Consider the following 27,769-nt stretch of genomic DNA (forward strand, 5'->3'; position numbering starts at 1 on the left):
ACCTTTACATCACCAGAGCGCTATCAGACTTTGAGCACATTCAATTTTACCAACCCCCTCCCAAACTGCCCAGTCCACGAATAAAGCCACTAACCGATTTTACCTTCAATTAATGAAGATCTACTGTCCTGAACACTCCTAAAGTTCCGAAGGCACCTTGTCATACAACGTTCAGAGCACATACCCAACACCTGGGTGTTTAACTCTCGGACTCACTTTACTCCCCTTAGTTTACCTCCCGTGTACAAGTTGACATACCGTTTATTTAGATACGCTTGCCTCAACCCTCCCCCCCTCCCCCAAGTCATAGCTCACGGATTACAACATCTCGCTGTAACTATCTTCCCCCTCCCTTCCCTTATTTACTGCCCAAACAATAAAATGCGTATTTAAAGCGGTATTAGACCCAAAAGCAAACATTATATTGCTGCTTTCCAATTTTTAGATGTGGTAGTTTGTTTTCTTTTTTAGTCCCCGTTCACACTGGGGCGACCTGTGAGGCGACCTGGTCGCCTCACAGGTCGCCGTAGGTCGCCTTCCACAGGGAAGCTACGGACCCGTTCTAATAGGAGCGACACAAGTCGCTCCGACTTAGAAAAAGGGTCCGGAGCTTCTTTGGGGCGACCCGGAGCGACCGTCATAGACTTCAATGTTATGAAGTCCGTGCCGGCCGCTCCGAGGTCGCGGCGCGCTGCTCGCACCGCGACCTCGGAGGTCGCCCCGGGAAGTCGGATCGCCCCAGTGTGAACAGGGCCTTAGGCTTTCTTTCCTTTATTTTCACTGGCCAGTAATGCTCCATTCACATTTGTGCGACTTGTCATGCAACTTTGAACATCAGTGGCACTTTTTATACCTACAATCTATTTTTAAAAGCTTATTTTTTTTCTATTTTTTAATAATGATAATAACCTATTTTTTCTTCTTTTTTTTATATTAGTTATGATTGTATTACACACACACACATTATATATATATATATATATATATATATATATATATATATATATATATATATATATATATATATATTATATTTTTCTTTTAGTAATTTTGCAACAAATTGTAAAGTTTTCAAGTTTTCAGTTCAAGTAAGCTTCCAGTTCCTTGCCCACCCCCCACACACACATTTTTTTTGTTTTGCTCTTGCTTTTCAGTATATAAAACCACAGCTTCACTGGACACCATGCAGCATTGGCAGGGATGCTTACAATGATCAGTTTTATTTATGTAAAGCCTTTATGCCAAAAGGAACAATACTGGTTGTTGTAACAGATTTTAAAGTGTTAGCTGGAGTTTGGCTTTAATTTGTTAGGTACATTTTTAAATCCACTAGTCCATCTAACCACCCCTGACTGACAATGCTGCTGTCCAAAAGGTACTTCCTGTGCTCCTTCATCCGAAGTGGAGGCACTCTAATAAGGAGGTGTGTTACTTGCCGGATCACCAGGTAAAAACAAACAGAGGAAGAAAAGCCTAAAACATAGAAAATGAATGCAGTCAACGCATCGAATGATTGGTAAGCTGCAATATATGACATTTTTTGGTTTCGGGTTTATTGCTGCTCTAAGCAAGATGTCATGGAGCACGCAGTCCATTTCTGCTGGTTTTTATTACAAAAGTATGGAGAGAATAAGAGACCCGCCGAGAGTGAAAACAAGCCTAATGCACAAGACAGCCTTTTTCACACATCATTAGGCCCTCTGCTAGCAAAACTCAGTTTGCTGGAAGCTCCTGTTGAGAGTTATTGGCAACCAGCCCCCACAGGCCATGTGTCTTCCATTACGCTCACTACTAAGAGGGGACAATTCCCAGCAGGCCAAGATCAATCCACCACTGGTATTTACAAGGAGCGCAGCAAAGATAAAACACATGAGCTGACCCATGCAAAGAGAATACAAGACGCAGAGCGTACCGATAAGGGTGGCATTAGGGTAGGGTGTACATAGGGAAGCTGCAGGCAGCATTAGGGTGGAGTGTACATAGGGAAGCTGCAGGCAGCATTAGGGTGGGGTGTACATAGGGAAGCTGCAGGCAGCATTAGGGTGGGGTGTACATAGGGAAACTGCAGGCAGCATTAGGGTGGGGTGTACATAGGGAAGCTGCGGGCAGCATTAGGGTGGGGTGTTCATAGGGAAGCTGCGGGCAGCATTAGGGTGGGGTGTACAAAGGGAAGCTGCGGGCAGCATTAGGGTGGGGTGTACATAGGGAAGCTGCAGGCAGCATTAGGGTGGAGTGTACATAGGGAAGCTGCAGGCAGCATTAGGGTGGAGTGTACATAAGGAAGCTGCAGGCAGCATTAGGGTGGGGTGTACATAGGGAAGCTGCAGGCAGCATTAGGGTGGGGTGTACATAGGGAAACTGCAGGCAGCATTAGGGTGGGGTGTACATAGGGAAGCTGCGGGCAGCATTAGGGTGGGGTGTACATAGGGAAGCTGCGGGCAGCATTAGGGTGGGGTGTTCATAGGGAAGCTGCGGGCAGCATTAGGGTGGGGTGTACAAAGGGAAGCTGCGGGCAGCATTAGGGTGGGGTGTACATAGGGAAGCTGCAGGAAGAATGGCTGTGCGGGAGTGAAGAAGCCACAGATGTGTATCTTGCCATGAAAGTCGTACAGTGTAAGATTTCTCTGTAGAAGAATCTATATATACACAACCCATATATCATGAAGTAGAACAAAACAGACGAGTCAGCAGATTTCCCAAAGGCTGAGTGTGTCCCCCGATAACCTTCCAACTACAACAACTATTTACAATGCCTGAGCTCTGCTACAAGTCATGTCTGACAGCATACAGCCAACAGTGCCCAGGGATTGGTGCACGGCAGTAAATCCACCCACATTTTAGGTGAAGGTACTGTATATTTTCAGTGCAGTGTTTACTTAGTCATTTTTTTTTGTAACTTTGACTTTTTTACAGTTTTACTCTTCCATAGTTTTGATTTTTTTTTTTTTTAAGCTGAACTCCTGGTAATTTTATCGGCTCTCCTCAGCTCACACTGACAGTGTGTGTGGCGAAGAGACCTGATCAGCGGCATCTCCTCGCACAAGAGACCTGTACAAGTAATCAGGGCACTGATCATAAGTGCCCTGATTACAGTACAGCCCCATCAGTGACCCCACTGAGTGCCCATCAGTAACACCAATCAGTGGCCATTAGTGATGCCAGTCAGTGCTGCCTTTCAGTGCCCATCAGTGCCCATCAGTGTGGCATATTAATGCCCTTCGGTGGCGCTTCATCAGCACCGCCTCATCAGAGCACATTAGCGCCGCCTCTTTAGAGCACATTAACGCCGCCTCATCTGCGCACATCAGCGCCGTCTCACCAGTGCACATCAGCGCCGCCTCACCAGCGCACATAAGCGCCGCCTAACAGCGCACATAAGCGCAGCCTCATCAGCGCACATAAGCCCTGCCTCATCAGCACACATCAGTGCCACCTCATCAGCACCGCCTCATCTGCGCACATCAGTGCCGCCTCACCAGCGCACATAAGCGCCGCTTCACCAGCGCACATAAGTGCCGCCTCATCAGCACACATCAGTGCCACCTCATCAGCGCCGCCTCTTTAGCTCACATCAGTGCCACCTCATTAGCGCACATAAGCGCTGCCTCATCAACGCACATCAGTGCAGCCTCATCAGCGCACATAAGCGCTGCCTCATCAACGCACTTAAGCCCTGCCTCATCAGCGCACATCAGTGCCGCCTCATCAGCGCACATCAGTGAGAAAAATTACTTATTTACAAAATTTACTGACAGAAACTAAGAAAAAAAAATTATTTATTTTTTTTCCAAAATTGTCAGTCTTTTTTTGTTTATTTAGCAGAAAAAAAAACAGCAGTAAACACCACCAAAAGAAAGCTCTAGTGGTGTGAAAAAATTTTTAAAAATTTTATTTGGGTGCAGAGTTGCATGTCCGCGCAATTGTGATTCAAAGTGTGACAGCGCTTAAAACGCTGAAAATTGTCCCGGACAGGAAGGGGGTAAAAGTGCCCAGCAGGCAAGTGGTTAAACGGCAACTCGTGAAGGAGACTGGAAAGGGAGGAGGACGTCTTTCTGGGTTAATGTTCTTAAGCCAAGAATGAATTTCAGTTTTAGTAAGCACAATGCCAACCTCCTGTAATTCTTACAGACGTGCACATATTTAAGAAATAATCCCAAACCAAAGGTGGTAAAGCTCATGTGATTTAATATTTCAGCAGAATTTCTGCGTGCCTAAAAGCACCGTGGAGTCATGTGACCGGCCTAATCATGGGGAAGGAAGTGGTTTCCTATTAATCATCATGGGAATAGTTTTTCACAGACTCTAGGAGTCTCCTCTATTCCACATACAAAGGAACCGTGCTAAGCATGGACCTTCTAAGAATATAATGTGCTATCTACAGAGTGTGCATTACAAGATCACATCAAGGAGCCCTGAACTCAAAGAGTACGACCTTCTCTTATCTGCTCCCTTTTGATCTAAATGCAGCATTGAAAGGGTTGTGTTAAATCTGTTCAATAACTGAAAAAATAACTGCTGTTCCTGCCAGAATTGTGTGCTGTAGTGCATTCTGCAGTGGCTCTGCATGGAGGACGGGATTAAATCACCCATCTGAATGAGAGCCCTTATCAGCCCTTCTCAACAAAATGTTGTGCACTACAGGACACCTCCGTGTTACAGAGAGGAGAAGGCATTGTGTAGTCCTAATATTTCCTGCCTAAGGCCGCTTTCACACAGGCACACTGCCCGACAGAGTCCGTTCTGCTCAGCAGGGGACCGATCCGCCGATCCTTTAAGAGCAGGCGGATGACAGCTCCGTCTCCGCTCTGTGTGCAGAGACGGAGCTGTCAGATTCCCGCTTTCCTCTATGGGGAGATCGGATGAGAACAGACCGCCTGTCCCTTCTCATCTGATCCTATCCGATCCGACCCGATCCTCAAGACGGATGGAAAATAGGGTTTCCATCCGTCCGGAATAAACGGACAGGATCGGAATCGGATAGCAGCGGACATGTCTCCGCTGACACCCGCTGCCCCATAGGGATGCATGGAGCATCCGATCACGTCCACCTGAAAAACTGACAGGCAGATCGGATCGTCCATGTGAAAGGGGCCTTAGGCAGCAATGCTGCATATCCAGAGATACAGTACTGCACATATAGTGGGTATAGAAAAAGAATTACTCCCTTTTAAAATAATCACTTTTTTTTTGTAAAGCAAAAGGAATCGTCCAACAAGAACGGCCAACAAAGAAGAAGATTCTTGTAGCCAGACCGAATTACTTTGTGGACCTACTCTTGTCTTGCACTAGGGAAGTCCACAGGTCCGGAAACCAGCAAAGACGTTCCCCCATCCCCGATACGGGGTGAGGGCGCACCTTTACGCTGAAGGAGCCTTGTCCACAGGTCTGGAGAAGTCTGATCTTGGCTTTCCAGACCAGGTTTGTTTGGATCCTCCTGAAGAGGCCCTGAAAGGCTTTGAGCCCTTTTCTGGTCGACCCTGAGGGATGAAAAAACTTCTTATGAGCTGAGAAGGAAGGCCCACGTCTACGACAAGGTTACTTGCCCTTAGTAGCCTGCAGAAGAAAAGTACTCTTGCCCAATGTGACACCTTTAATGATGTCATCCAGGGTAGCTCCAAAACAGGCAATCTCCTTGGAAAGGAAGATCAGTCAAGGCCTTTTTTGAAGTCTTATCCGTAGACCAGCACTTGAGCCAAAAGACACGCTGAAGGACCCCTGACAAAACAGAAAGGCGAGCCATCAGGGGAGCCGCATCCAAAAAGGTGTCACAGATAAACTGCAGACCCTGGACCAGCTGGGCCACCAGTTCGGCAAAGGCAGGGGGGAGCTGTTCCCCCTCAAGGTCACGGCGTAAGATCTTAGCCCACTTGGTCAGAGTTTGCAACACTAGGGAACGTTTTGCTAGCCCATTGACCGCAAGCCACCTCCACTGGGGACAGAAGAGACTCCAGGACCGGCGTCAGTGCATGGATGGATGGTTGGGACATGGAGGGCCCCGCAGCCTCAGAGAGGGGATCAGGTGGGAAAATGTGCTCCAAAGACCGCTGCGCAAATACAGTGTGACATAAAATACTGCAACAGCCATTTTATTCACTAGGGTTTCTGCTAAAAATAAATATAATGTTTGGGGGTTCTAAGTAATTTTTTAGCAAAAAATACAGATTTTAACTGATCGGATGGGATGAAAATGGGCTGGCGGTCCGTTTTCATCCGATCTCCCATAAAGGAGAGTGGGGCTCTGACAGTTCTGTCTCTGCACAGTGAGCGGTGACAGACCTGTCACCCGCCTGCTCAGTGGGGATCGGTGGATCGATCTCCGCTGAGCAAAACGGAGTCCGCCAGGCAGAAAGCCTGTTTGAAAGGACCCTTAGGGCTCTTTCACACGGCCGCTCCGTGTGAGAGCTCCGCTGCGGTCCTTTTTTTTTTTTTCCACGGTGCGGATGACATTTCTGTCATCCGCTCCGTAGGCCCGCATATCATCCCATCCGTTTGCGGATGATATGCGGACATAATGTAAGTCTATGGAGGTTTGCGGATGTCAGCGGATGACACCGCTGACATCCGATTTTCCTTCCTTTCCGTTTTTTGAACGGAACAAAAATAGGGTTTTGTTCAGTTCCAAAAAACAGAACAGAACTGACAGGAAGAAAATCGGATGTCAGCGGATGGTATTCCGCTGACATCCGCAATGCCATAGACTTACATTATGTCCGCAAATCATCCGCAAAAAAATAGGATGATTTGCGGACATACGGAGCGCCCGTGTGAAAGGTCCCTAAGTCTTTTTAAGTGGTTAAACTGATCTAATTTGCAGAAGTTCATTCCTTTGATCTAAAAGAACCAAATGATACCATGTTTCTATTTATTATAATGCGGGTTAAGATCGTAAGGGGGGTTGAATCGAGATCGTGATTTTTTTAAACAAATAATCGTGCAGCTCTAGCAAACAGATATGATCTCACAATAAGGAGATCTAGATCACTTTGTGTATTCCACCTCGGAGAGCCGACGCTCTCACCATGGGAAGCTTTGCCACCCCCTCAGCTGGTTCCACCAGCAGTATCTCAGCCGTACACTTGGCCATTATTCTACCATCATGCTCCAGCACAAGAATATATTGAAAGCAAAGGAAGAAATCTCATAGTGCTGTATTGTATCAAAAATTTATTTTTTTCAAAAGGAACACTTACAAGTGAAAATATATATCAAGCAGTAAAAAACACTCCAGCACAGCCGCGATGTATTTGAGCGCGCCAGTGCGTGGTGACGTCACAAAGTAAACTCCACCCACCACGTTTGCCCAAACAAGGCATCCTCTGGGATTGGATGCTGAATATGAATTGATAATTTTAGTACTTGTATATCTTTCATCAACTTTTTAATGCGATTTTGCACATCATATGGAATATTGTATAATTCTTGCATATCATTTATTTATATATGAATTAATCACCTTTTGGTGTAAAAGACACTTAGAGAACTTTTTTCTTTGGTTAAAGCTATCATTTGACTTCGTCAGGCTCTGTGACTAGGGTCCCAAGGCAAGGGGAATGTAATGCACATTTGTGAAATGTGTGTTACCTTTTTTTATTTTTTATTTAAACTGGGCCATGGCCAATGATAAGGAAACAATGACCATTACTTTACTTCATAAAAGGACTCCTTAGAGTATCCCTGAAAAGAGGAGTGTAGCAGTTTATCAGTGCTGCTGTCCATCTTTTTCCAGCATAGATCATTCATGTATTAAAATAACATTTTTATCATGAATAATTGGTGCCTTTTAGCATACAAAGCATGTTGATTTAGCTTTGCAGAGCACAGCAACAATACTGATGCTGACAGAGGTGACATTTGCATTGGATCTTCTAGCAGGAACACCGCTGTGGTCTTGTTTACCTGCTCTTGTGACAGGCACACTCAGCAGCCCTAATCAGACTTCCAAGGACCTGCCTTCTCCTGTTGACCTAGTGAAAGGAGCACTGACAGGTGGGGAGGAGAGCGGACAAACTGCAGACGTCATTGCAAGTGGCTGAGAGCCATTCTAGGGGGCAGTCCAGCAATATACTAAGCAGCTTCTTGTCTTTGTTACATTCAGAGCATGACTACTACAGATAGTAGTACTAGAATAAAAAAGGAAGGGAAAAAAGCTGCAATACTGCACTTTTCAGGGCTTTCCTTTATTTGTGAATAATTTCCTGGACACCGGTGCACTTTAGGCCCCTTTCACACTTGTGCGACTTCAAAGTCGCACAATTTTACAGCGATTTTGCTGCGACTTTGTTGCAGCGATTTTGACGTGAGTTTGACTGGGCTTGAATTGTCTTTTCCTCAAAACGCATCAAAGTTGTGCCAAAGTAGTGCAGGGACTACTTTGAAGTCGGTGCGACTTCAAGTCACACAGATATGAATGGGAATCATTGGAAATAATGGAGAACGACTTGTCATGCGATTTTGCAGTCCCAAATCGCATGACAAGTCGCCTAAGTGTGAAAGGTGCCTTAAGGTGTATATAAACTAGGGATCAACCGATTATCGATGGGGCCAATATTCACTTTTTTTGAAATATCGGTCACAAACCTGCCGATATTGCTTCAAGTGGTTGTACTGAAGTAATGCCTGCAGATACAGACATTAGCAGATACACCTGCTGTGCATTTGCTGGATTTATATCATACCAGGTCGGCTAAGTGTGTGGAGTGGAGTGCAAGCTTTGTAGCCTACATGAGGGTGGCAACTGAGCTCTGAATTCAGAAGCAGCGCAGCATTGTTGTTACATCATCATAGGACGCTCTACTAGGTGGATTTCACTGGCAGGATCAACAGAATACAGAAAACGAATCTCATAGTGACTGAATCACTAAGGCAGACCAGTGACTTGAGATGGAATGCAGGAAGTGAAGGAAAAATGGATTTTTGTAAAATCTTACCGTAAAATCCTTTTCTCTTAGCTCATTGACAGACGTAGTCCTCGGTGATACAGCACCTTCGGGTTATGTTGCCTCCACAGGAGCAGGACTAGACAGGAAATAAAAATGCTCTGGCCACACCCCAGGGGCAGTCCCCGAGGGTATATCCTCTCTCTCTCCGCCACAGCAAATCAGTTATGTCACAAAAGCAGTGCTTAGAGAATTTAACCCAACCCAACTCAAAAACAGAGGGGCGGGGACTACGTCTGTCAATGAGCTAAGAGAAAAGGATTTTACGGTAAGATTTTACAAAAATCCATTTTTCTCTATCGCTCATTGACAGACGTAGTCCTCGGTGATACAGCACCTTCGGGAAGTCCCAGAGCAGTATCACAAATGAGGGGTGGGAAAATGGAAATCAAATCCCAATCTAGAAGGCCCAACCGGTGCCAACTAGAAGTTTACAATGCTCATCCTTAATGATGAGACTCAACAAAAATAAATTTTTCAAACAGAAAAAAACCCTCGAGGTAGACCACCGGTCTCCTCAAATTGCGGCCTGCAAAACCGCCATCACATCAATTTTATAGAATTTTGTAAAGGTATGTACCGACGACCAGGTGGCCGCCTTACATACCTGGAACACTGACGCCTGATGGCGAAAGGCCCAGGAAGTACTGAGCGCTCGAGTGGAGTGCGCCCTAACAGGGAACGGAGGACTCTGACCCTTAATAGAATAAGCCTGTACCACCGTTTGTCTAATCCATTTGGCAATGGTCGCGGCAGATGCAGGCAACCCCTTTCTGGGGCCATCCGTGATCACAAAAAGTGAATCCGTCTTACAGAATGATTCCGTAGCTTTCAGGTATACCCTGATTGCCCGAACCACATCCAAGGAATGCAACGCATGTTCCCGATGATGATTGGGCTGAGGACACAAGGAAGGTAGTACAATATCTTCATTCAGATGAAAATCTGAAACCACCTTAGGAAGAAAGGATGGCTTAGGATGAAGTACTACCTTATCCCTATGAATCACTAGGTATGGGGACTGGCATGATAAAGCAGCCAGTTCTGACACCCTGCGAGCAGAAGTGATAGCCACCAAGAAGGCCACCTTCTGGGATAAAGTAAGCAAGGGAATCTCCCTGATGTTTTCAAAGGGAGGTTTCTGTAGAACCGACAAAACTAAATTAAGATCCCAGGGCGGTAAGGGCGCGCGGACTGGTGGAGCCAGGTGCCGCACCCCCTGGATGAAATTCCGCACCAAGGACTTGGTAGCTAAAGGTTTCTGAAAGAAGATTGCTAATGCTGAAACTTGACCTTTGATGGTGCTCAAGGCTAGTTTCTGCTCAACCCCTTTTCGCAAAAAAGCCAATATTCGAGTCACCGAATAGGTACGTGGAGGAAATCCTAAAGATTCGCACCACGCAATATAAGTCTTCCATGTGTGATAATAGACCTTGCTGGAAGTCACTTTCCTTGCTTTAATAAGGGTAGGAATGACTGAAGCTGACAACCCTCTGTCCTTCAGTACTTGGGTCTCAATGGCCAGGCCATTAAAACCAGCGACTGTAAAGCACAATGGTAAATTGGTCCTTGAGACCACAGAAATTCCCTGAGACGAAGTTCCCACGGAACGTCTGCGACTAGCATGTCCAAGTCGGCCAGGCCGGCTTGACGAGGCCAGTCTAGAATTTCTAGGACCACTGGCGCTGACTGGATCTGAACCAGGCGTCCCTAGAGCTATCTGGCCCCGACCATCCGAGAAAGTCTGGTCGTTTCCTGTTCCCACACATTTATCAGATACCTGATTCCTATCAGGAAGGGTGATCTTTTCTGGTTGAACCTCAGGGACCGAAGTCACCCGGCTAGAGGCTTCTTGGTCTGTCTGGTCAACCAGATCCGATTCCTGTGGAGAATAGAGACTAATCTTAGGAAAAGGTAACGGAAAAGATCTATTCAGGGAACGGTGACTACCGCTCCCTGTAGTACTTAAATGTTGGAAGGGAAGAATCGCACCGGTAGTGGTAGTCGATGCTCGATCTAATATCCTGAATACCGGTGAAAACGTCCCCCCACCCTCAACCCGGGTGGGGGCGCACCTTCAGGCTGTGTAATCCTTTGCTTCGGGTTTGGCTGAGTCGGTCCTCTGTTTGTCCGACCAGCCTTTCTTGAACCCTCCTGGAGGAGTCTTGCCTTTCCCGCTTGTTCCAGCCGGGCGTACGTACCCTTTATGGGCGGTAAAGAAAGGTCCTCGCTTGTTGCGAGGTCCCTTAGCTTTAGCAGCCTGTGGCAAAAAAGTGCTCTTGCCCCCAGTGGCATCCTTAATAATTTCATCTAGGGTGGCCCCAAATAGACGATTCCCCTGAAAGGGGAGATTCGTCAAGGTCTTTTTGGAACCTAGGTCAGCTGACCAGCATTTTAACCACAGCACACGTCTGAGGATTACCGCTGACATAGATGCATGCCCTAATAGGGGAGTAGTGTCCAAGGCTGCGTCACAGATAAACTGTAGCCCTTGTATAATCTGTTCCATCAAATCAGATGTTTCCTGGGGAATATCTTTTCCCCTAAGGTCTTGGCGTACCAATCTCGCCCATTCCGTAAGTGTCTGGGAAACTAGACCAATAACAATTACTGGTCTAAATGCTGACCCTATCAGAGAGAAGATAGTGCGGGACTCTGCTTCCATCTTCCGATCCACCAGATCCTTAAAGGACGAAGTGTCCTCCACTGGGATAACCGTGGCTTTATTCAGCCTGGAAATAGGTGGATCCACTACTGGTGGTACCGTCCATTTCTTAATGAAGGATTCCTCAAATGGATAGCGTCTAGCAATACGCTTGGAAATCGTAAAGGTACGCTTAGAATGCTCCCATTCTCCTTTAATTTTATTACCAAAACACTTGGGTACAGGAAAAACCTTCACCGTTTTGATGGGCTTGTTAGTACCAAAGGGAATCTCTGTTTCAGTTGCCTCTGCCGGTAAAACCTCAAGTCTTAAGGTTTCCCGCACTGCCACAACTAGTGCGTCCACCAATGCTTCTTCCTGAATTATAGCGGGAGAAGGAACGTCCTCCTCACTGTCTGAGGGGGCTTTACCTGGGATAACAGCCCTTGCAGAGGGACCTGCAGCTGCAGTGACCATCTCTGAATCTGAGTCAGAGGTGTCAGATAATATAGGGGTAGGCGGGGGTCGCTTCCTTGACCCCCGTCCCTGACAGGCTGCCTCCACCCGAGCCACCAAAGACTCCAAAACTGCTGTAAATGCATCCATACTCTGTGCACCGGCGGGTCCCGTGGCCCCCTCGAGGGAAACAGGTGGGGGAATTTGTGTGGCAGGGTCCATGATTATTCCAGTAACTTCCCGGATAATACAATTCAATTAAATAAAAAACTTTTTTTTTTTTTTTTTTTCAGACCCCCAACGCCACAAAAGCCCCTTAGTGTTACCTGCTAGGGATCCCTATCGATCGAGAGAGAGAGAGATAGACCCCCAGGCTCACCACTTGATGCTCAGAGTTTAACTGCAACAGGTTACAGCGCTGTCTTCACAAACAGGAAGTCTTTTGGCTGGCTGCCCAGGAAGAAAGGAGGCGGCTCCGCCCCTCTGCACGCCTTCCGGCGCCTCCCCTAGCTCCACGAGGTGTTTGGATCACCTCAAACATGGCCGCCCCCATGCTGGAGACACGAGGCTACGCCAAAATGGCGGCTCGTGCGATCCAGCAAAAAAAATGGCGGCGGCCTGTACCGAATAGCGGTGTGCTGCAGAGCACACAACACCTTCTCTGCATGGGGATTTGGCGTGGTTGGCGGTATCGGCCCTGGCAGACCGCATGGCCGTTCGGAAGGCCTGCTATAGCTGGAGATTTGACTAGGAAGGCAGTCTACATGTCCGTGGCTTCTGACTGGTAGGTACTTTATTATTATCAAAGTAAGATTCCCAGACTGCCACTGATTACAATCTTTTTAACATGTATACAATTAGATTGTTAGCTCCCAAACCAAGCCTCCTGGCTTTTTGCACATAAAATCACACTCAAAGTAGGGGGATCTGTGCCATGTTATAGGATAGAGGGGGACTCTATCTTACCATACAGAGAGGGGCCCGTGTTCACCACAAGACCCGTCAGGGGAAAAGGGGGAACATACTACTCGCCATACCGGAACCAGGCGGGCACCAACTCCTGACAGTACCCCTCTCCACCGGGGCGGGAGGGCTGTCGACCAATACGGACGCAGTGACTCATGGTCCTTGGCGTTTCAGCGAGACGTTTAACTCGCGGGGTCAGTCCCCCAGTGGGACTATGTCGCGGCCGACCCAGCGCGGAGCTATGGCCTGCACGCGCTCGTAGGCTGAACTGGGGTGACCACCGGATCTCAACATCCAGCTCGTCGCCCAGTTCAGCTTTCTTGCTTGAAGATCTCACAGGAACACTGGAGAAAAAGCTGTCTAAAAAATCTTTTTAAGAAAAAAATCTTGCCAGGACCGAAGATCCCAGCAAGGTATCTAGGTCCTTACTTCTGACTAGACAGAAAAAAACTGATTTGCTGTGGCGGAGAGAGAGAGGATATACCCTCGGGGACTGCCCCTGGGGTGTGGCCAGAGCATTTTTATTTCCCGTCTAGTCCTGCTCCTGTGGAGGCAACATAACCCGAAGGTGCTGTATCACCGAGGACTACGTCTGTCAATGAGCGATAGAGAAATGATGCTTCAGATTGATGCTTTACTGATATTTACCATCTGCTGTTTATGACCTTTTGGTCTATTGATCCGGTAAGGGTATTTTGGAGACCTTCTTTGGTGGCCGATCTATTGCACCCCTTGCTTTTCCAGGACTGTTGGTGTGGCTTCATACTGTCACGTGGATACATATTATTTTATATGGACTATTATTTGCTCGCTCTTCTGATTAGCGTTACATCCCCTATTACATATTAACCTAGATTGTTTCAGAATCGTTTTGTGTAGCTGCTTATGCAATTATTTAATAAGATTTTATTTATGGTGTGCAGCGCAGCAATTTTTATATCATTCTAGTGTTCGGAGCAGAGCTGACGTCAGCGGGGATCCCGGCATCTTCCTCTGCAGTGCTCAGAGCGGGAAAGAAGAGCTCAGGCGGGTCATGCGAGCTCCCAGCAACGCTGTAAATAAGGTATTTTCTCTAACATTACATAAAGACACACATTGGACAAGAAATAATCCATTTACAGAGCAGATTAAATGACTTACAAGGACTTTACCAGAGTTTATTTTGGAGATTACAGGGATGTTGACTCCTTTGCTGACAGGAAGTGAGAGGGGGAGAGAAGACAGATGACAAATAAGACATCCCCCGAAAATAAGTCCTAATGCATTTTTTGTACCTAAAATGAATATAAGACCCGGGCTTATTTTTGGGGAAACGTGGTATGCTACAGAGAAGATGAAAGCGGGAAGTGTTCTACAGTCCTGACTCTTCCTGTCCTAGGATGACAATACTGCTCCTCCATAGATACAGTGCAGTGAGTGAATATGGTCATCCATAGATACAGTGCAGTGAGTGAAGATGGTCATTACAGGACAGAAAGTGTGTTACTGGCAGGATCATCAGTTAAACATAAAGAAAAACCCCGCCTCTTTCGGCATGGGTCTCAGCTGGCATTAATTGTCTCATTCGCTTCTCTAAGCGAATCTCACGTCATCCCCTCCTCTGAACTCTTCTGCTACCTCCAGATAAAACATTTTCTGACACCTCTAACTCCATCTGATCCTTCCACATCCCGGATGTCCTTCTTCTAACATGTTTGTGACAAAGACCCACATGGGCGGGGCCTCAATTTCTGACCTACACCCCCAATTGCCAGAACCCATTAGCACTTCCTTAACCCTGTATGTTGCTAAGTAGGAAAGAGACCTCAGAATCTCCTTAGACCCCCAAAGATTGGACCCACATTTGGAATGCCACTAAGTCCTCCTCCCAGAACATCGTGGCTCTGGAAACAAACGATAAGGTTCTCACCAGGTGGTATCTGGTCCCCGCCAGGATCTCAAAATTCCTACCACACTACTCCCCTCATTGCTTTCGTTGTTGCACCCAAGTAGGTATCCACCTACATATCTGGCAGGAATGCCCAGTCGTACAGGCCTTCTGGTCAGAATTTTTTGATATTCTTACTAAGCTTTTTGAAACCTACTTAGGTCCAGACCCCTTTATAAGAAACCTAACTTAAGCTGGTTAAGAAGATTATGCAGCTGCGTCTGTCAAGGAACGATAGAGAAAACTGGATTTTTGACTTACCATAAAATCCTTTTCTCTGAAGTTCATCGACAGACGCAGCACTTCCAATTTGGAACCACTAATCAATATGAGGATAGGAGTTGCCTATTTATAAAATGTCCAGAACACAGGTAAGACAGCAGAGTTGCATAGGAAAGAAAAAAGGAGGCGCAAACACCTAGTGCAGGGGTAATGAATTAAAATTCAAGGAGGTCCGGTTGCTAAAATTTTCTTTGGGCCGAGGTCCGAATCTGAAGTCTTTGCTATGACTCAGAAAGATTGGCAAAACAAAACGTGTCCATCAGCGTTGCTCTTAACATAAAATATGCCTGAGTGCCCCCTAACATAAAATATGCCCATCAGAGTGCCCCCTAACATAAAATGTGCCCATCAGAGTGCCCCCTAACATAAAATATGCCCTTAGCATAAAATTTGCTCATCAGTGTGCCCCTTAACATAAAATATGCTCCTCAGCGTGCCCCTTAGCATAAAATATGCCCATCAGAGTGCCCCTTAGCATAAAATATGCCCATCAGAGTGCCCCTTAGCATAAAATATGCCCATCAGCGTGCCCCCTGACATAAAATATGCCCATCAGAGTGTCCCCTAGCATAAAATAGGCCCATCAGCGTGACCCTTAACATAAAATAAGGGGCACGCTGATGGGCATATTTTATGTTAGGGGGCACTCTGATGGGCACATTTTATGTTAGGAGGCACTCTGAAGGGCACATTTTATGTTAGGGGGCACTCTGATGGGCAAAACAATACGTGTAAATCAGCGTTGCGCTTAACATAAAATATGCCCATTAGAGTGCCCCTTAACATAAAATATGCCCATTAGAGTGCCCCTTAACATTAAATATGCCCATTAGAGTGCCCCTTAACATAAAATAAGGGGCATGCTGATGGGCACATTTTATGTTTAGGGACGGCACTCTGATGGGCCCCTTTTTTTTTTTATGGGGCACTCTAATGAGCACTACAAAATATGCCCATCAATCTGCAGACTTTAAAAACCTCCCATCCGCTTTAAGTGCAGCTATGACCACATTGCATTCTCCCCTTGTGCTCCACATACCTGGAGCCAGGAGCCGAGCCAGAAGCCGCGAGCAGGGGGGCGGGGCACGCACATAATGTCACGCCCCAACTCGCTGCCTGGCTGAATGGGAGCCGCAGTCAGGAGCGGGGGGCGGGGCGCGTGCGTGACGTCACGCCCCTACTCGCGGCCCGACAGGACACCGGCCGGGAGCCGCAGCGCACACACAGTACGTCACTGGTTGCTGGGACACCCGCGGTCCCAGCAAACCTTTGATTTAATACAGGAGGTGGCCTCGCGGTCCGGGTGAAAGCATCGTGCGGGCCGCCAATGGACCGCGGGCCGCCATTTAGTGACGGCCGACCTAGTGTATTACCCTTGGACACCTTTAAAACTTTTTATTAAAATGCCAAAAACTTACTTGGAGACCTGAAGAGCAAAAATCGCATTGAATGAGTCCACCACATTGGGAGGTGTTCATCACTGTAATTGGATCGCTCTTACAGGACCAAAATTACAGGGATGAACACCTCCACATGTGGTGGACTCATTCAATGCAATTTTTGCTCTTCATGTCTGTGAGTATGTTTTTGGCATTTTAATAAAAAGTTTTAAAGGTGTCCAAGGGTAATTTTCTTTTTTGTCCGCGGTGGTGCAAAAACCTACAATGACGTGTGAACACACACTAAGAAGTGCACTTAAGGGTGTGCTTTAGTCCACCCCCCGAAGGGGTAGGACTTCAACCCTGATCCCCCGGGGCTCAAGGCTCCCGATAGGGACAAAGGGTTTACATGGTCTGCCTAGCCAGAAGACCTGGCAGACCCCGTTCTTCAGGCCAGCCGAAGCCGACCCCGAATACTAGGTCGAGGGGCTCTCCCGCAGAGAGACCACCCAGAGGCAAGGGAGGAAGGAACCTGAGGGCCACACATCCTCCCCCTAGACTTCAGGGTAAGCCTGAGGACTCACACCCTACAATCCGTGAAAACACACACAAAAGTGAAAGTAAACAGTGGGAGAAAAATAAATGCACTAGGTGTTTGCGCCTCCTTTTTTCTTTCCTTTGCACTTCTGATTGGAGTTCCCTGCCTGAGGAGAGCAGCACGCCTACTATTCCCATTGGAGTGAGCGCTTGGGTGATTAATTTGTTTGGAAGACAGCAGATTTATATAATTTACCCACTTGAGTCCTGAGTGCCATTTTAAAAATGAACAATGGGGTGGATTTACTAAAAGCAAACAGACCGTTTACTTTGCTGTTCCACTCATTTCCCCCCAGAGCTTAGTGAATGTGGGGACGTTTCACTTTGTAAAGAATACCCAATCAGGTGCAAGGAAAATGAGTAAACTGCGCAGACAGCAGGAGACTCACCGTGAGAATCCAGTTGATGTGTGGGACGCGCTCATGGAGAGTCAGGCTGAACATGAGCAGTAAAACGCCGGTCACCACGAACGCACTGCAGCTGACAAACTCAAAGAAATACAATGCTTCACATGGCGCGCATTCCATTATCGTCTCGATGGAGATAAATGCCAGCAGTGCCAGGAGCTGTCAACACAAAAAACATCACAATCAGTTACACAGAAACACAAACATAAAAAGGGAGCAACTTTGCAAAATGAAAATATGAATTATGAGAGGGCATAACCCTTCCTATTTTATGTCTGTATAAAACTGATGACCGGTTTTTCTGTTGTGTTAAAAGTCCTAAAGCTGAACTTTAGCTGTGCAGCTTTATGCACAGTTGAAAAATGTATAAGTAACTCTCATTTCTAATGCTGTTAAGCCAATCATGCGATCCATACACGACTGCCAGACAGAACAGTCCTGGATCTCTCTGCAGGCCACACTGCTCTTATGCAACACATCTTGGTCCAAGAGCCCAGGCAATAGAAGAGAAGTGGTAATTGGTAATCAAGCATGTTCACAGTATAAAACTAACAACATTGTGCAATAGAGTGCTGCCCCTCAAAGAACTACAAGAGGTTAAAATGAAGACGGCTGTATATAAATAGGTTTGATCCGTTAATCAATATGTAATCATATAACAGATTTTTTTTAAATATATATTTGCATATATATATATATATATATATATATATATATATATATATTTGCTTAGAGTTTGTCTTTAAAGCTATGGACACACACAGCTCAGGCCAGGTACCAGACAAGAGTGCGCATGCACAGGTTGTGTCTTAGCACCTAGTCATCCAAAAGGAGTCACCTGCAAACACGGAGGTGGGGATATCGGCTTTGGGTTAATACCACTTTCACTCTGATTTTTATTTTTTTGGGACATTTTTATTTAATTGGTAAATGTTGAAAAACAAGCACAAGTTGTCGTGGTACCAGTAGTTCACTTTGAATTTCTAATCTGCAAATCAAGTCAAAGTCATGAATGGTATCCAAGGCACTGGGCCAACATGGCAGCCATACAACTGGCCTTGTTAGGAGGTGGTAAGCAACATTTTTAACCTATTCAACTAATGAAACCAAACTACTCATTCATTCCCTTGTTGCTGTATCTCTCGCCTGGACTATTGCAACTCTCTTCATCATGAATGCTTCTGGCAGTCTCATCTACATTACCAACCACTCAGTGTCTGCCACCCCCTGCCTCTGCCAATGCCTCCATTGGCTTCCAATTGCCCGGTGATTTAACCACTTAAGGACCAGGCCTATTTCTGACACTTGTTGTTTACAAGTTAAAATCAGTATTTTTTGCTACTAGAAAATTACTTAGAACCCCAAAAATATTTTATATTGTTTTTAGCAGAGACCCTAGAGAATAAAATGGAGATTGTTGCAATACTTTATGTCACACCGTATTTGTACAGAGGTCCTACAAACGCAATTTTTTTTTTTTTTAAATACATTTTTTTTAAATAAAATATGATAAATCAGTTAAGTTCTGCACAAGCAGTTCAGCACCTTAAGGTCCAGGATTGGAGGCACCTTGCCCTCCTTTCTGGGGACTGTAAACAGGTTTGAGTAAAACCCCTGAAAACTTTCTGAAGTCGGAACCGGGACAATCACCCCTTCAATTAAAAGGTCTTGCACCGCACCCAAAGAGAGCTTGTAAGCGGGTTCCAGGGGGGAAGAGCGAAACTCGATCTTGTAGCTGGACCGTATGACTTTGTGGACCCACTTGTCTTGTATCGGGAAGTCCACGGGTCCGGCAAACAACAAAGACATTCCCCACCCCAGATATAGGTGAGAGCACACCTTCAAGCTGAAGGGGCCTTGTTCTCGGGTCTAGAGAAGCCCGGTCTTGACTTGCCAGACCAAGTTCACTTGTATCCTCCAAAGGAGGCCCTCTGAAGGGCTTCGATCCCTTGTCAGTTGAGGGACGAAAAAAAAAAAAGAAAACTTATGAACCGAGAAGGAGGGCCCATGTCTACAATAAGGGACCTTGTCCTTAGTAGCCTGTGTGAGACCTTTAATGAGAACATCCAGGGTAGCACCAAACAGGCGATCTCCTTAAATGGGAGGATCAGTCAAGGCCTTTTTAGAAGTCTGGTCTGCAGACCAGCATTTGAGCCAAAAAACATGCCAAAAGGACCACTGTGGCAACAGAGAGCCAAGCCACTAGGGGAGCCGTATCCAAAGAGGTATCACAGATAAACTGCAGCCTCTGGACCAGCTAGTCGGACAGCTCAGCAAAGGCAGGGGGGAGCATTTTTCCCTCCAGGTCACGGCATAAAAGCTTAGCCAACTCGGCCAGAGTCTGTGACACCAGGGCAATGGTGAATATTGGCCTCATTGCCCAACCAGCCAGGGTGTACATATTGTAGGCCAAAGCCTCCGCCTTCTTGTCAGCCGGGTCCTTAAAGGCCGGGGACTATTCAACCAAAATCACGGTTGCCTTGTTTAATCTGGAAACCGGAAGGTCCACTACCAGTGGAACAGTCTACTTCTTAAGAAGGGACTCCTTATAGGGGTATCACCTAGAAAAGCGCTTAGGGACACCAAGGGGACGCTTTGGTCATCCCCACTCTGTAGTGAGAATTCTGTCAAAAAAGGAGTGGAAAAGTAACACCTTTGCTGCTCTGGATGGCTTGTGAGTGCAAAGGGGACCTACGCCTCATTTGCAGCTGCATCCTCCATCTTTAAGGTCTCACGCACAGATACCATTAGTGCGTCCCCGGGCGCCTTTTCGTACGCGGTTGGAGTAGTGGAAGAATCCTCCTTACTATCTGAGGATCTAGGCCGTGTGGTCGCAGACCCATGCAGGATGACCCACGTTCGCAGCGGCCGAATCAGATTCAGGATCTGAGGGGACAGATGAGGCAGGGGGCGCTTTTTTCCTGTCAGCCTGTCGCCCAAAAGCCAACTCCACCCAGGACACAAAGGACTCCAGGACCACCGTCAGTGCATCGAAGGATGAATGGGAACCGGAGGGCCCTACAGCCTCAGAGATGGGATCAGGTGGGGAGAAGTGCTCTAAAAGATTTCATGAGTCACCAGGGGGACCTCACAAAAAAGTGTAAAACACTACTAAGGGACACCCCAACTGCTCTGGCAGCACACCTGGTTGCCAGTCACAGAGCCCCAATCAATCCTCAGCAGAGAGGAAGAGGACCCCACCAAACTCATCACCCCGCAGAAACCAGGCACCACAGCCACCAGGAGAATCTGCACTGCACCTACGGCAATCCAGAAAGGAGAAGATCCAGGAGTCAGCACCTGGGGATGAGGAGGGGCTCCCACTGCCAAAATCGCTGCCCACAGGGCTCCACTGTCATGGCAGCCTCTGTTGTCTATGGCAAACCACCGCAAAATGGCCACTGTACTACAAAAACATGGCCACCCTGCATCGCAGGAGGAATCCCTAGGCCTCAGGACAGGCACAGACAGGACGGGGGGCCCTGGCAGAAGCCCCCACCAGCTAGAACCCCCCACAGCCGATCGCCGGCGGCGTACCACCCCAGCCCCCATCCCCAGCATAGCGCTCTGCCCCCAGCCCGGAAGGTGTACCAGACCACCCATACAGCCCTAGTATTAGTGGAGAAGGGGGTAAGATGGGGGGACAGGTGAGGGGGGTGCCCAACAGGAAGGAGGGGAACCCGGGGGTCCAACCGTCCCATTGAGGGGCCTGCGTCCATCCAAAAATGATCCAGAGGGAGAGGGGGGGGGACAGCTACTCACCATACCAGGAACCAGACGGGCACTCCTCCAGACAGAACCCCTCACCATCGAAATCGGGGGGCTGTCGGCAGGAGGAACACTGAGACTCGGGCCGAGACCCGGTTGTTTGCGACCTCACAGCTGACCTAGAGCGAGCTGAGGTCTGCACGAGCTCGCTGGTCAGACTGGGGTGACCACTGCATCTAGATTATCTAACCCGTCGCCCAGTCCAGGAGTTGACTGTAGATCTCACAGGAAAAACCAGGAGAAGAAAATCTATCAAAAATAAAAAATGTTGCCAGGAACAGAGATCCCAGCAAGGAACTAGGTCCTTACCTATACCCTGGGACTGCCCATAGGCGTAGCCAGACTTTCTGCCTAGTGTCCTACTCCTGTAGGGGGGCAGTATAACCCAATGGTTAAGAATATCAGGAGCTGTGTCCGTCAATGAACGAACGAGAAATAGCAATTTTTTTTTAGCATGAAAAAAAATGGGCCCTTTAAAGCCGTTGGCAGGAAGCGAGGTATGATGTCGCTTCGGTCCCCCAAGGACAGAGTCAAGTGAAGGCCATCTTGCCCTCACTCTACTTCCTGCCTGGGACATGGATGGACCGGATCGTTTTTCCCCCTACCGACGGCTCCGGTAAGCAGAGAGAACGACCAGGAAGCGGCGGGTGGGGCACCTCTCCCACCTCCATAAAAGTGATTCCGCAGGAAATCTGCCACTGGGACCACTTTTATGTGAAAGAGAACCGCCCGCCCTGTAAGAAAATACCAGGGTAGCTGTTCTGTGCACTATATATATATATATATATATATATATATATATATATATATATATATATATATATATATATATATATACACACACACACATACACACACACACACACACACACACACACACACACGCGCGCACGCACGCACACACACGCATGCACGCGCGCGATCCCGCAGTTCCAGGTAGGGCATGCGTGCGCACGCCAATTCTGCTGTTATTAGTCACAGCAGAAGCCGATCAGCGGTTGCCAGCCAATGGATGTTAGCTGGCACCAACTGATCGGCGAGGAGAGAGGCTGGACGGAGCTCTGCATATGTAAACAATTCTGTCGGTGGAGATGTGCTGGATTTTGTTTCCCTGCAAAGCAGGGAATAAAACCCATCACTTCCCTTAGTAAAAGCAGCACATATAGTACACTAAAACACTGGTTAGGCACACATTTAACCTTTTGATCACCCTAGATATTTAACCCCTTCCCAGCCAGTGTCATTAATATAGTGACAGTGCATTATTTTAGCACGGATCACTGTATTAGTGCCATTGGTTCCCTCAAAGTGTTAAAAGTGTCAGATTGTCCGCCACAATATCGCAGTCCCGATATAAGTCGCTGATCGCCGCCATTACTAGTATATATATAAAAAAAAAAAAAAAACTTCCAGCATATATACACACCATAGTTTGTAGACACTATAAGGTTTGCGCAAACCAATCAATATACAGTACACCTCTTTATAGCAGAATACATACTGGCTTAAATTTATTAAATTTTTTTTATTGGATATGTTTTTATGGCAGGAGGTAAATGAAAAATTAAATTTGTGTACAGCATTGCATGACCACGCAATTGTCAGTTAAAGTAACGCAGTGCCGTATTTAAAAAAAAAAGCCTGGTCATGAAGGGGGTTAAATCTTCCAGATGGTAAGTGGTAAAGAGATGTTACCCCCTTCTCATTGCAGGGCAAGGTAACAATTTCTGGAAAGAAAACCTCCTCACCCCCTTGTATACTCACCTTACTAGTGGCTCCTTGGAACTTTTTGCTCCTCTGCAACTGACACAGAGATTGGTTCCGTTGATGACCCCGGTCAATGTGACAATGCTGGAGCTGAGCGATTGGCGGCTAAGCCTGGGCACTTTGGCAGTGGAGTAGGTCACATGCACTTCAACAACGCAAAGTATCTTCACTGCCAACAGAGGAGGAAGGAGCTGCAAGTAAGGGGAGTATATGGGGGTTGGGGGTGCCTTCCCCCCCACCGAGACACTCAAAGTTTTGAACGAATGAGGTAAGGTGATGTCTGTTTAAATCAACTAGAACCTAAAGATGGAGTCCAAGTTCTCTAGGCAATTTGGTGCTGCTGCCACACAGCTCAAAAACAACTGTTAGACAAGGGTACCAGAAGATGGCCTTCCACCACTTTCCATATGACCCTCTTTGACCTTCACAAACCAAAGTTCCCATTTTTTTGCTGAAAATAGAAATCCCCTTGAAATCAATGTAAAAAGTAACACGTGTTTATAAGCTGCAGAAGAGGAATTAAAAAAAAAAAAAAAAAAGGAGTCCGTCAGCTACTTCTTGTAAATAATATATGATTTAACTTTAAGATCTGCTTTCCTGAGGAGCTGCCATCACAAAGAATTAAAGCTCCCAGATGACGGAAGTGACAAGTTAATATTTCCCCTTCTGAGTGTCAGGAAAATTAATCAGAGCCCGGGGAAGGCAGCCTTCCCCCTCACCGCTTACGAACTTCTACCAGATTGGAAATTCTCTTAGTGTAAAATAATGTCACGCGTACGCACAGACATCTTTTTGCATAGAGGGCTGATGGCGGTATAAAATATGAGGCGACAGACGTCAAGGAACCAGCATCTGACCAAGCTTGGTCTTTTTGTTTCACGTTACACATTTATGCCCTAGTGAGTTTCAGGCAAATTATTCTCCTCCCAGAGGAAGTATAACAAAGATTACAAAGCACAAAGCATATGAGCACTTTTCAAAAGTCGCAGCTTCTTACTACAGCCAGATAAAATCAAGCAAGCCTTGCGAACCTCAGACTTTTTCCCTACTTTTCCCTCATTCTTGCGGTCTTAATTTACTAAAAAGTCTTTTGACAGTTCCATTTTTTGGGGATGAAAGAAAAAAAAAACAAAACTTATTATCTAATATCCCTTTGGACACTTTGCATTACTCTATACTAGATTGCAATTAGCCAACAGGCCCAGGGTTGCCAGAAATACCCTATTTAAACATAAATCAGCCTATTTCCGCCTTTCCCAACCTTTTCAAACACAAAGGGACCCTTGAAATAACTTTCTGGTCTCAGGGAACCCCTGGTAAAAATGATTAGATCTACAACTCATGATACATTACTGTGATTGGGCAGTGGGAAAAGTGCTCCTTACACGTGTGGTCATTGGGAAGAGTGCTCCTTACACATGTGGTCATTGGGAAGTATGCTCCTTACACATGTGGTCATTGGGAAGTGTGCTCCTTACACTTATGGTCATTGGGAAGAATGCTCCTTACACGTGTGGTCATTGGGAAGAATGCTCCTTACACGTGTGGTCATTGGGAAGAATGCTCCTTACACTTATGGTCATTGGCAAGTATGCTCCTTACACGTGTGGTCATTGGGAAGAATGCTCCTTACACGTGTGGTCATTGGGAAGAATGCTCCTTACACGTGTGGTCATTGGGAAGAATGCTCCTTACACGTGTGGTCATTGGGAAGAATGCTCCTTACACGTGTGGTCATTGGGAAGAATGCTCCTTACACGTGTGGTCATTGGGAAGAATGCTCCTTACACGTGTGGTCATTGGGAAGAATGATCCTTACACGTGTGGTCATTGGGAAGAATGCTCCTTACACGTGTGGTCATTGGGAAGAATGATCCTTACACGTGTGGTCATTGGGAAGAATGCTCCTTACACGTGTGGTCATTGGGAAGAATGCTCCTTACACGTGTGGTCATTGGGAAGAGTGCTCCTTACACATGTGGTGATTGGGAAGAGTGCTTCTTACACGTGTGGTCATTGGGAAGAATGCTCCTTACACGTGTGGTCATTGGGAAGAATGATCCTTACACGTGTGGTCATTGGGAAGTATGCTCCTTACACTTGTGGTCATTGGGAAGAATGCTCCTTACACTTGTGGTCATTGGGAAGAATGCTCCTTACACGTGTGGTCATTGGGAAGAATGCTCCTTACACGTGTGGTCATTGGGAAGAATGCTCCTTACACGTGTGGTCATTGGGAAGAATGCTCCTTACACGTGTGGTCATTGGGAAGAGTGCTCCTTACACGTGTGGTCATTGGGAAGAGTGCTCCTTACACGTGTGGTCATTGGGAAGAGTGCTCCTTACACGTGTGGTCATTGGGAAGAGTGCTCCTTACACGTGTGGTCATTGGGAAGAATGCTCCTTACACTTGTGGTCATTGGGAAGAATTACCCCCTTACAGACCCTCTAAAAAAGATCAATGGTGTCAGTGGGAACTTATCTGAGAGGTAGACATTGTTTACAGAACCCCTAGCAACCTCTGGAGGAACCTAGGGTTCCATGGAACCCTGGTTGAGAAACCCTGGCCGTTTTGCTCATCTTCATTATGATGTACAGAAACAATTTACTGAAAGCATCCACCATAGAGTTTAACATTTCTTTGCTTACCTAGAGCCTTAAAGCAGAGTTCCACCAATTGTTTCTACTTTTAATGTGTGTTTTAAGCATTACAATGTGGTATCGCGATTCTTCGGGTGACATTTGCGGCAAAAGCGCACCACATTTCAGGTGCCATTAAAAGTGACGCAAATTGCGGAACACCCGCGATCCGGGACGCCAAGATGTGAGTGGAGCCTAAAGATCACTATTCTTGGTGTATCATCTTTCACACTATGAAAAAAAATTAGGCTAACTTTACTGTTTTTACAGGTGTTTCTAATTCATTGAAGTGTATTTTTTCCCCAAAGAATTGCATTTTAAAAACCGCTGCGCAAATACAGTGTGAAAAAAAAAAAAAAAAAGAAGATTGTAATGACCGCCATTTTATTCTCTAGGGTCTCTGCTAAAAAAAAAAAAAAAAGATATATTTGTGGGTTCCAAGTATTTTTTTTTAGCAAAAAAATACTGATTTTAACTTGTAAACAATAAGTGTCAGAAAAAGGCCTTCAAGTGGTAAATTGCCCTCATTTTTAGACTTGGTTCATCCCTTTGATCTAAAAGAACCAAATGATACAATGTTTATTTTTATCTCAGTGCTGAACAATGTTGTGATAAACTTTGCCAGCTGCTTTTTTTTTTTTTTTTTGGACAGCTGTGAGCAGAGAACGGCTCTGCACCCGTTACATGAATTGTGGAAATACCGGACTAAGATCATGAGGGGGGTTGAATTGAGATGGCGATATTTTTAACGATTAATTGTGCTTTACTGTATATGTAAATATATTTACTGGTAAAATTTGCTTGACCTTACCCCTTACCACCATACGAGTCCCCTTCTGGTTCAGTGTCACTAAACCCACATCAAAAAACTATCAATAAATGGTGTATTACATGCAGTTCATACTCAGTCACTATGAGATTCGTTTTCTGTATTCTGCAAAAAACCTAGTTGATCTTGCCGTTCTCTGTCTCCCAAAGCAGCTAGGGATTTTGCAGAGCAGTGTTGGCACCTCTGCACATTCTCAGTTTTCAGCATGGGTCTAAGCCTAGCATTTCCTCCCTATCACATTTGAGCAGCCCATGGGACTATAGTCACACATGTGGGCATATACACAGTGGTAAATGACAGCCTACTCCCTCCCCCCTCCATGCCCACTAACCAGCTAAACACAAGGGTGGTGGGATATAACATGTAGAATAATGGAGGCTTCACCTCCCTCTTAGTCTAAGACACAGGCTGGAGGGGTCTGACATAGCCTGTGACTGGCAGAAATCCGCCAACACCATGTTGTCACCATAAATAAGATTTAATTTTAAATACATATTTGTATGAAAATTTAAAACAGTTGATTGATATTATTTTTACTCGATGTTCCAAAGGTATTTTTTTTATTCTGGACATGTAACCAGAAGCCAGGGACTAGAAGCTCCTCCTGCTGGTTTCCCTGCAGACAGGCTGGGGAAGATCTGGGTCATGTGACAGCTGTAAATCGATTAGGAAAAAGGTACGTAGATTTTTTTTTTTTTTTATTAAAATAAATTACAGTGTCATTATCCATATACAGAAATAGAAGGGACAATGTAAATTAAACAGTGTGTGTTAAGTATCACTTTAACTGTAATGAGAAGCGTCTGAAAACTGTGGAGTTTCAAGGTCAACAGATTTACAGGAAAAGTTAAGATTTGCATAAATCATCTTCAGCTGCTTATATCATTGGGACCACTTAGTTGTGTCATCACACTAACATGAACCTTTGCTATTGTATTTTCAGTTTAACTTGTCTGAAATTGTGATACAACCCACATTTTAAAAACGTTGGGACGCTGTGTAAAATCTACATAGAAACAGAATGTGATGATTTGTAAATCTCATAAACTCATATTTTTTTTACAATAAGAAAACAGAAAACATATCAAATGTTTAAACTGAGAAAATGTACCTTTTAAGAAAAAAATAAGTTAATTTTGAAATTGATGGCAGCAACATGTCTCAAAAAAGT

The 27,769-nt window shown here is 46.0% G+C and overlaps 1 protein-coding gene across 1 annotated transcript in view; it reads right to left on the bottom strand.

Moving 5' to 3' along the window:
* CMTM4 (CKLF like MARVEL transmembrane domain containing 4) overlaps positions 1-27,769 on the bottom strand; it is a 96,434-nt gene that overhangs the window by 32,962 nt on the left and 35,703 nt on the right. Inside the window, exon 2 of the mRNA XM_082269717.1 lies at positions 17,577-17,753. Coding sequence (XP_082125843.1) covers positions 17,577-17,753 — 177 coding nt within the window. The remainder of the gene's footprint in view (positions 1-17,576; positions 17,754-27,769) is intronic.

This window comes from Pelophylax lessonae (assembly GCF_965119305.1).
Source record: "Pelophylax lessonae genome assembly, chromosome: 10".
NCBI lineage: Eukaryota > Metazoa > Chordata > Amphibia > Anura > Ranidae > Pelophylax > Pelophylax lessonae.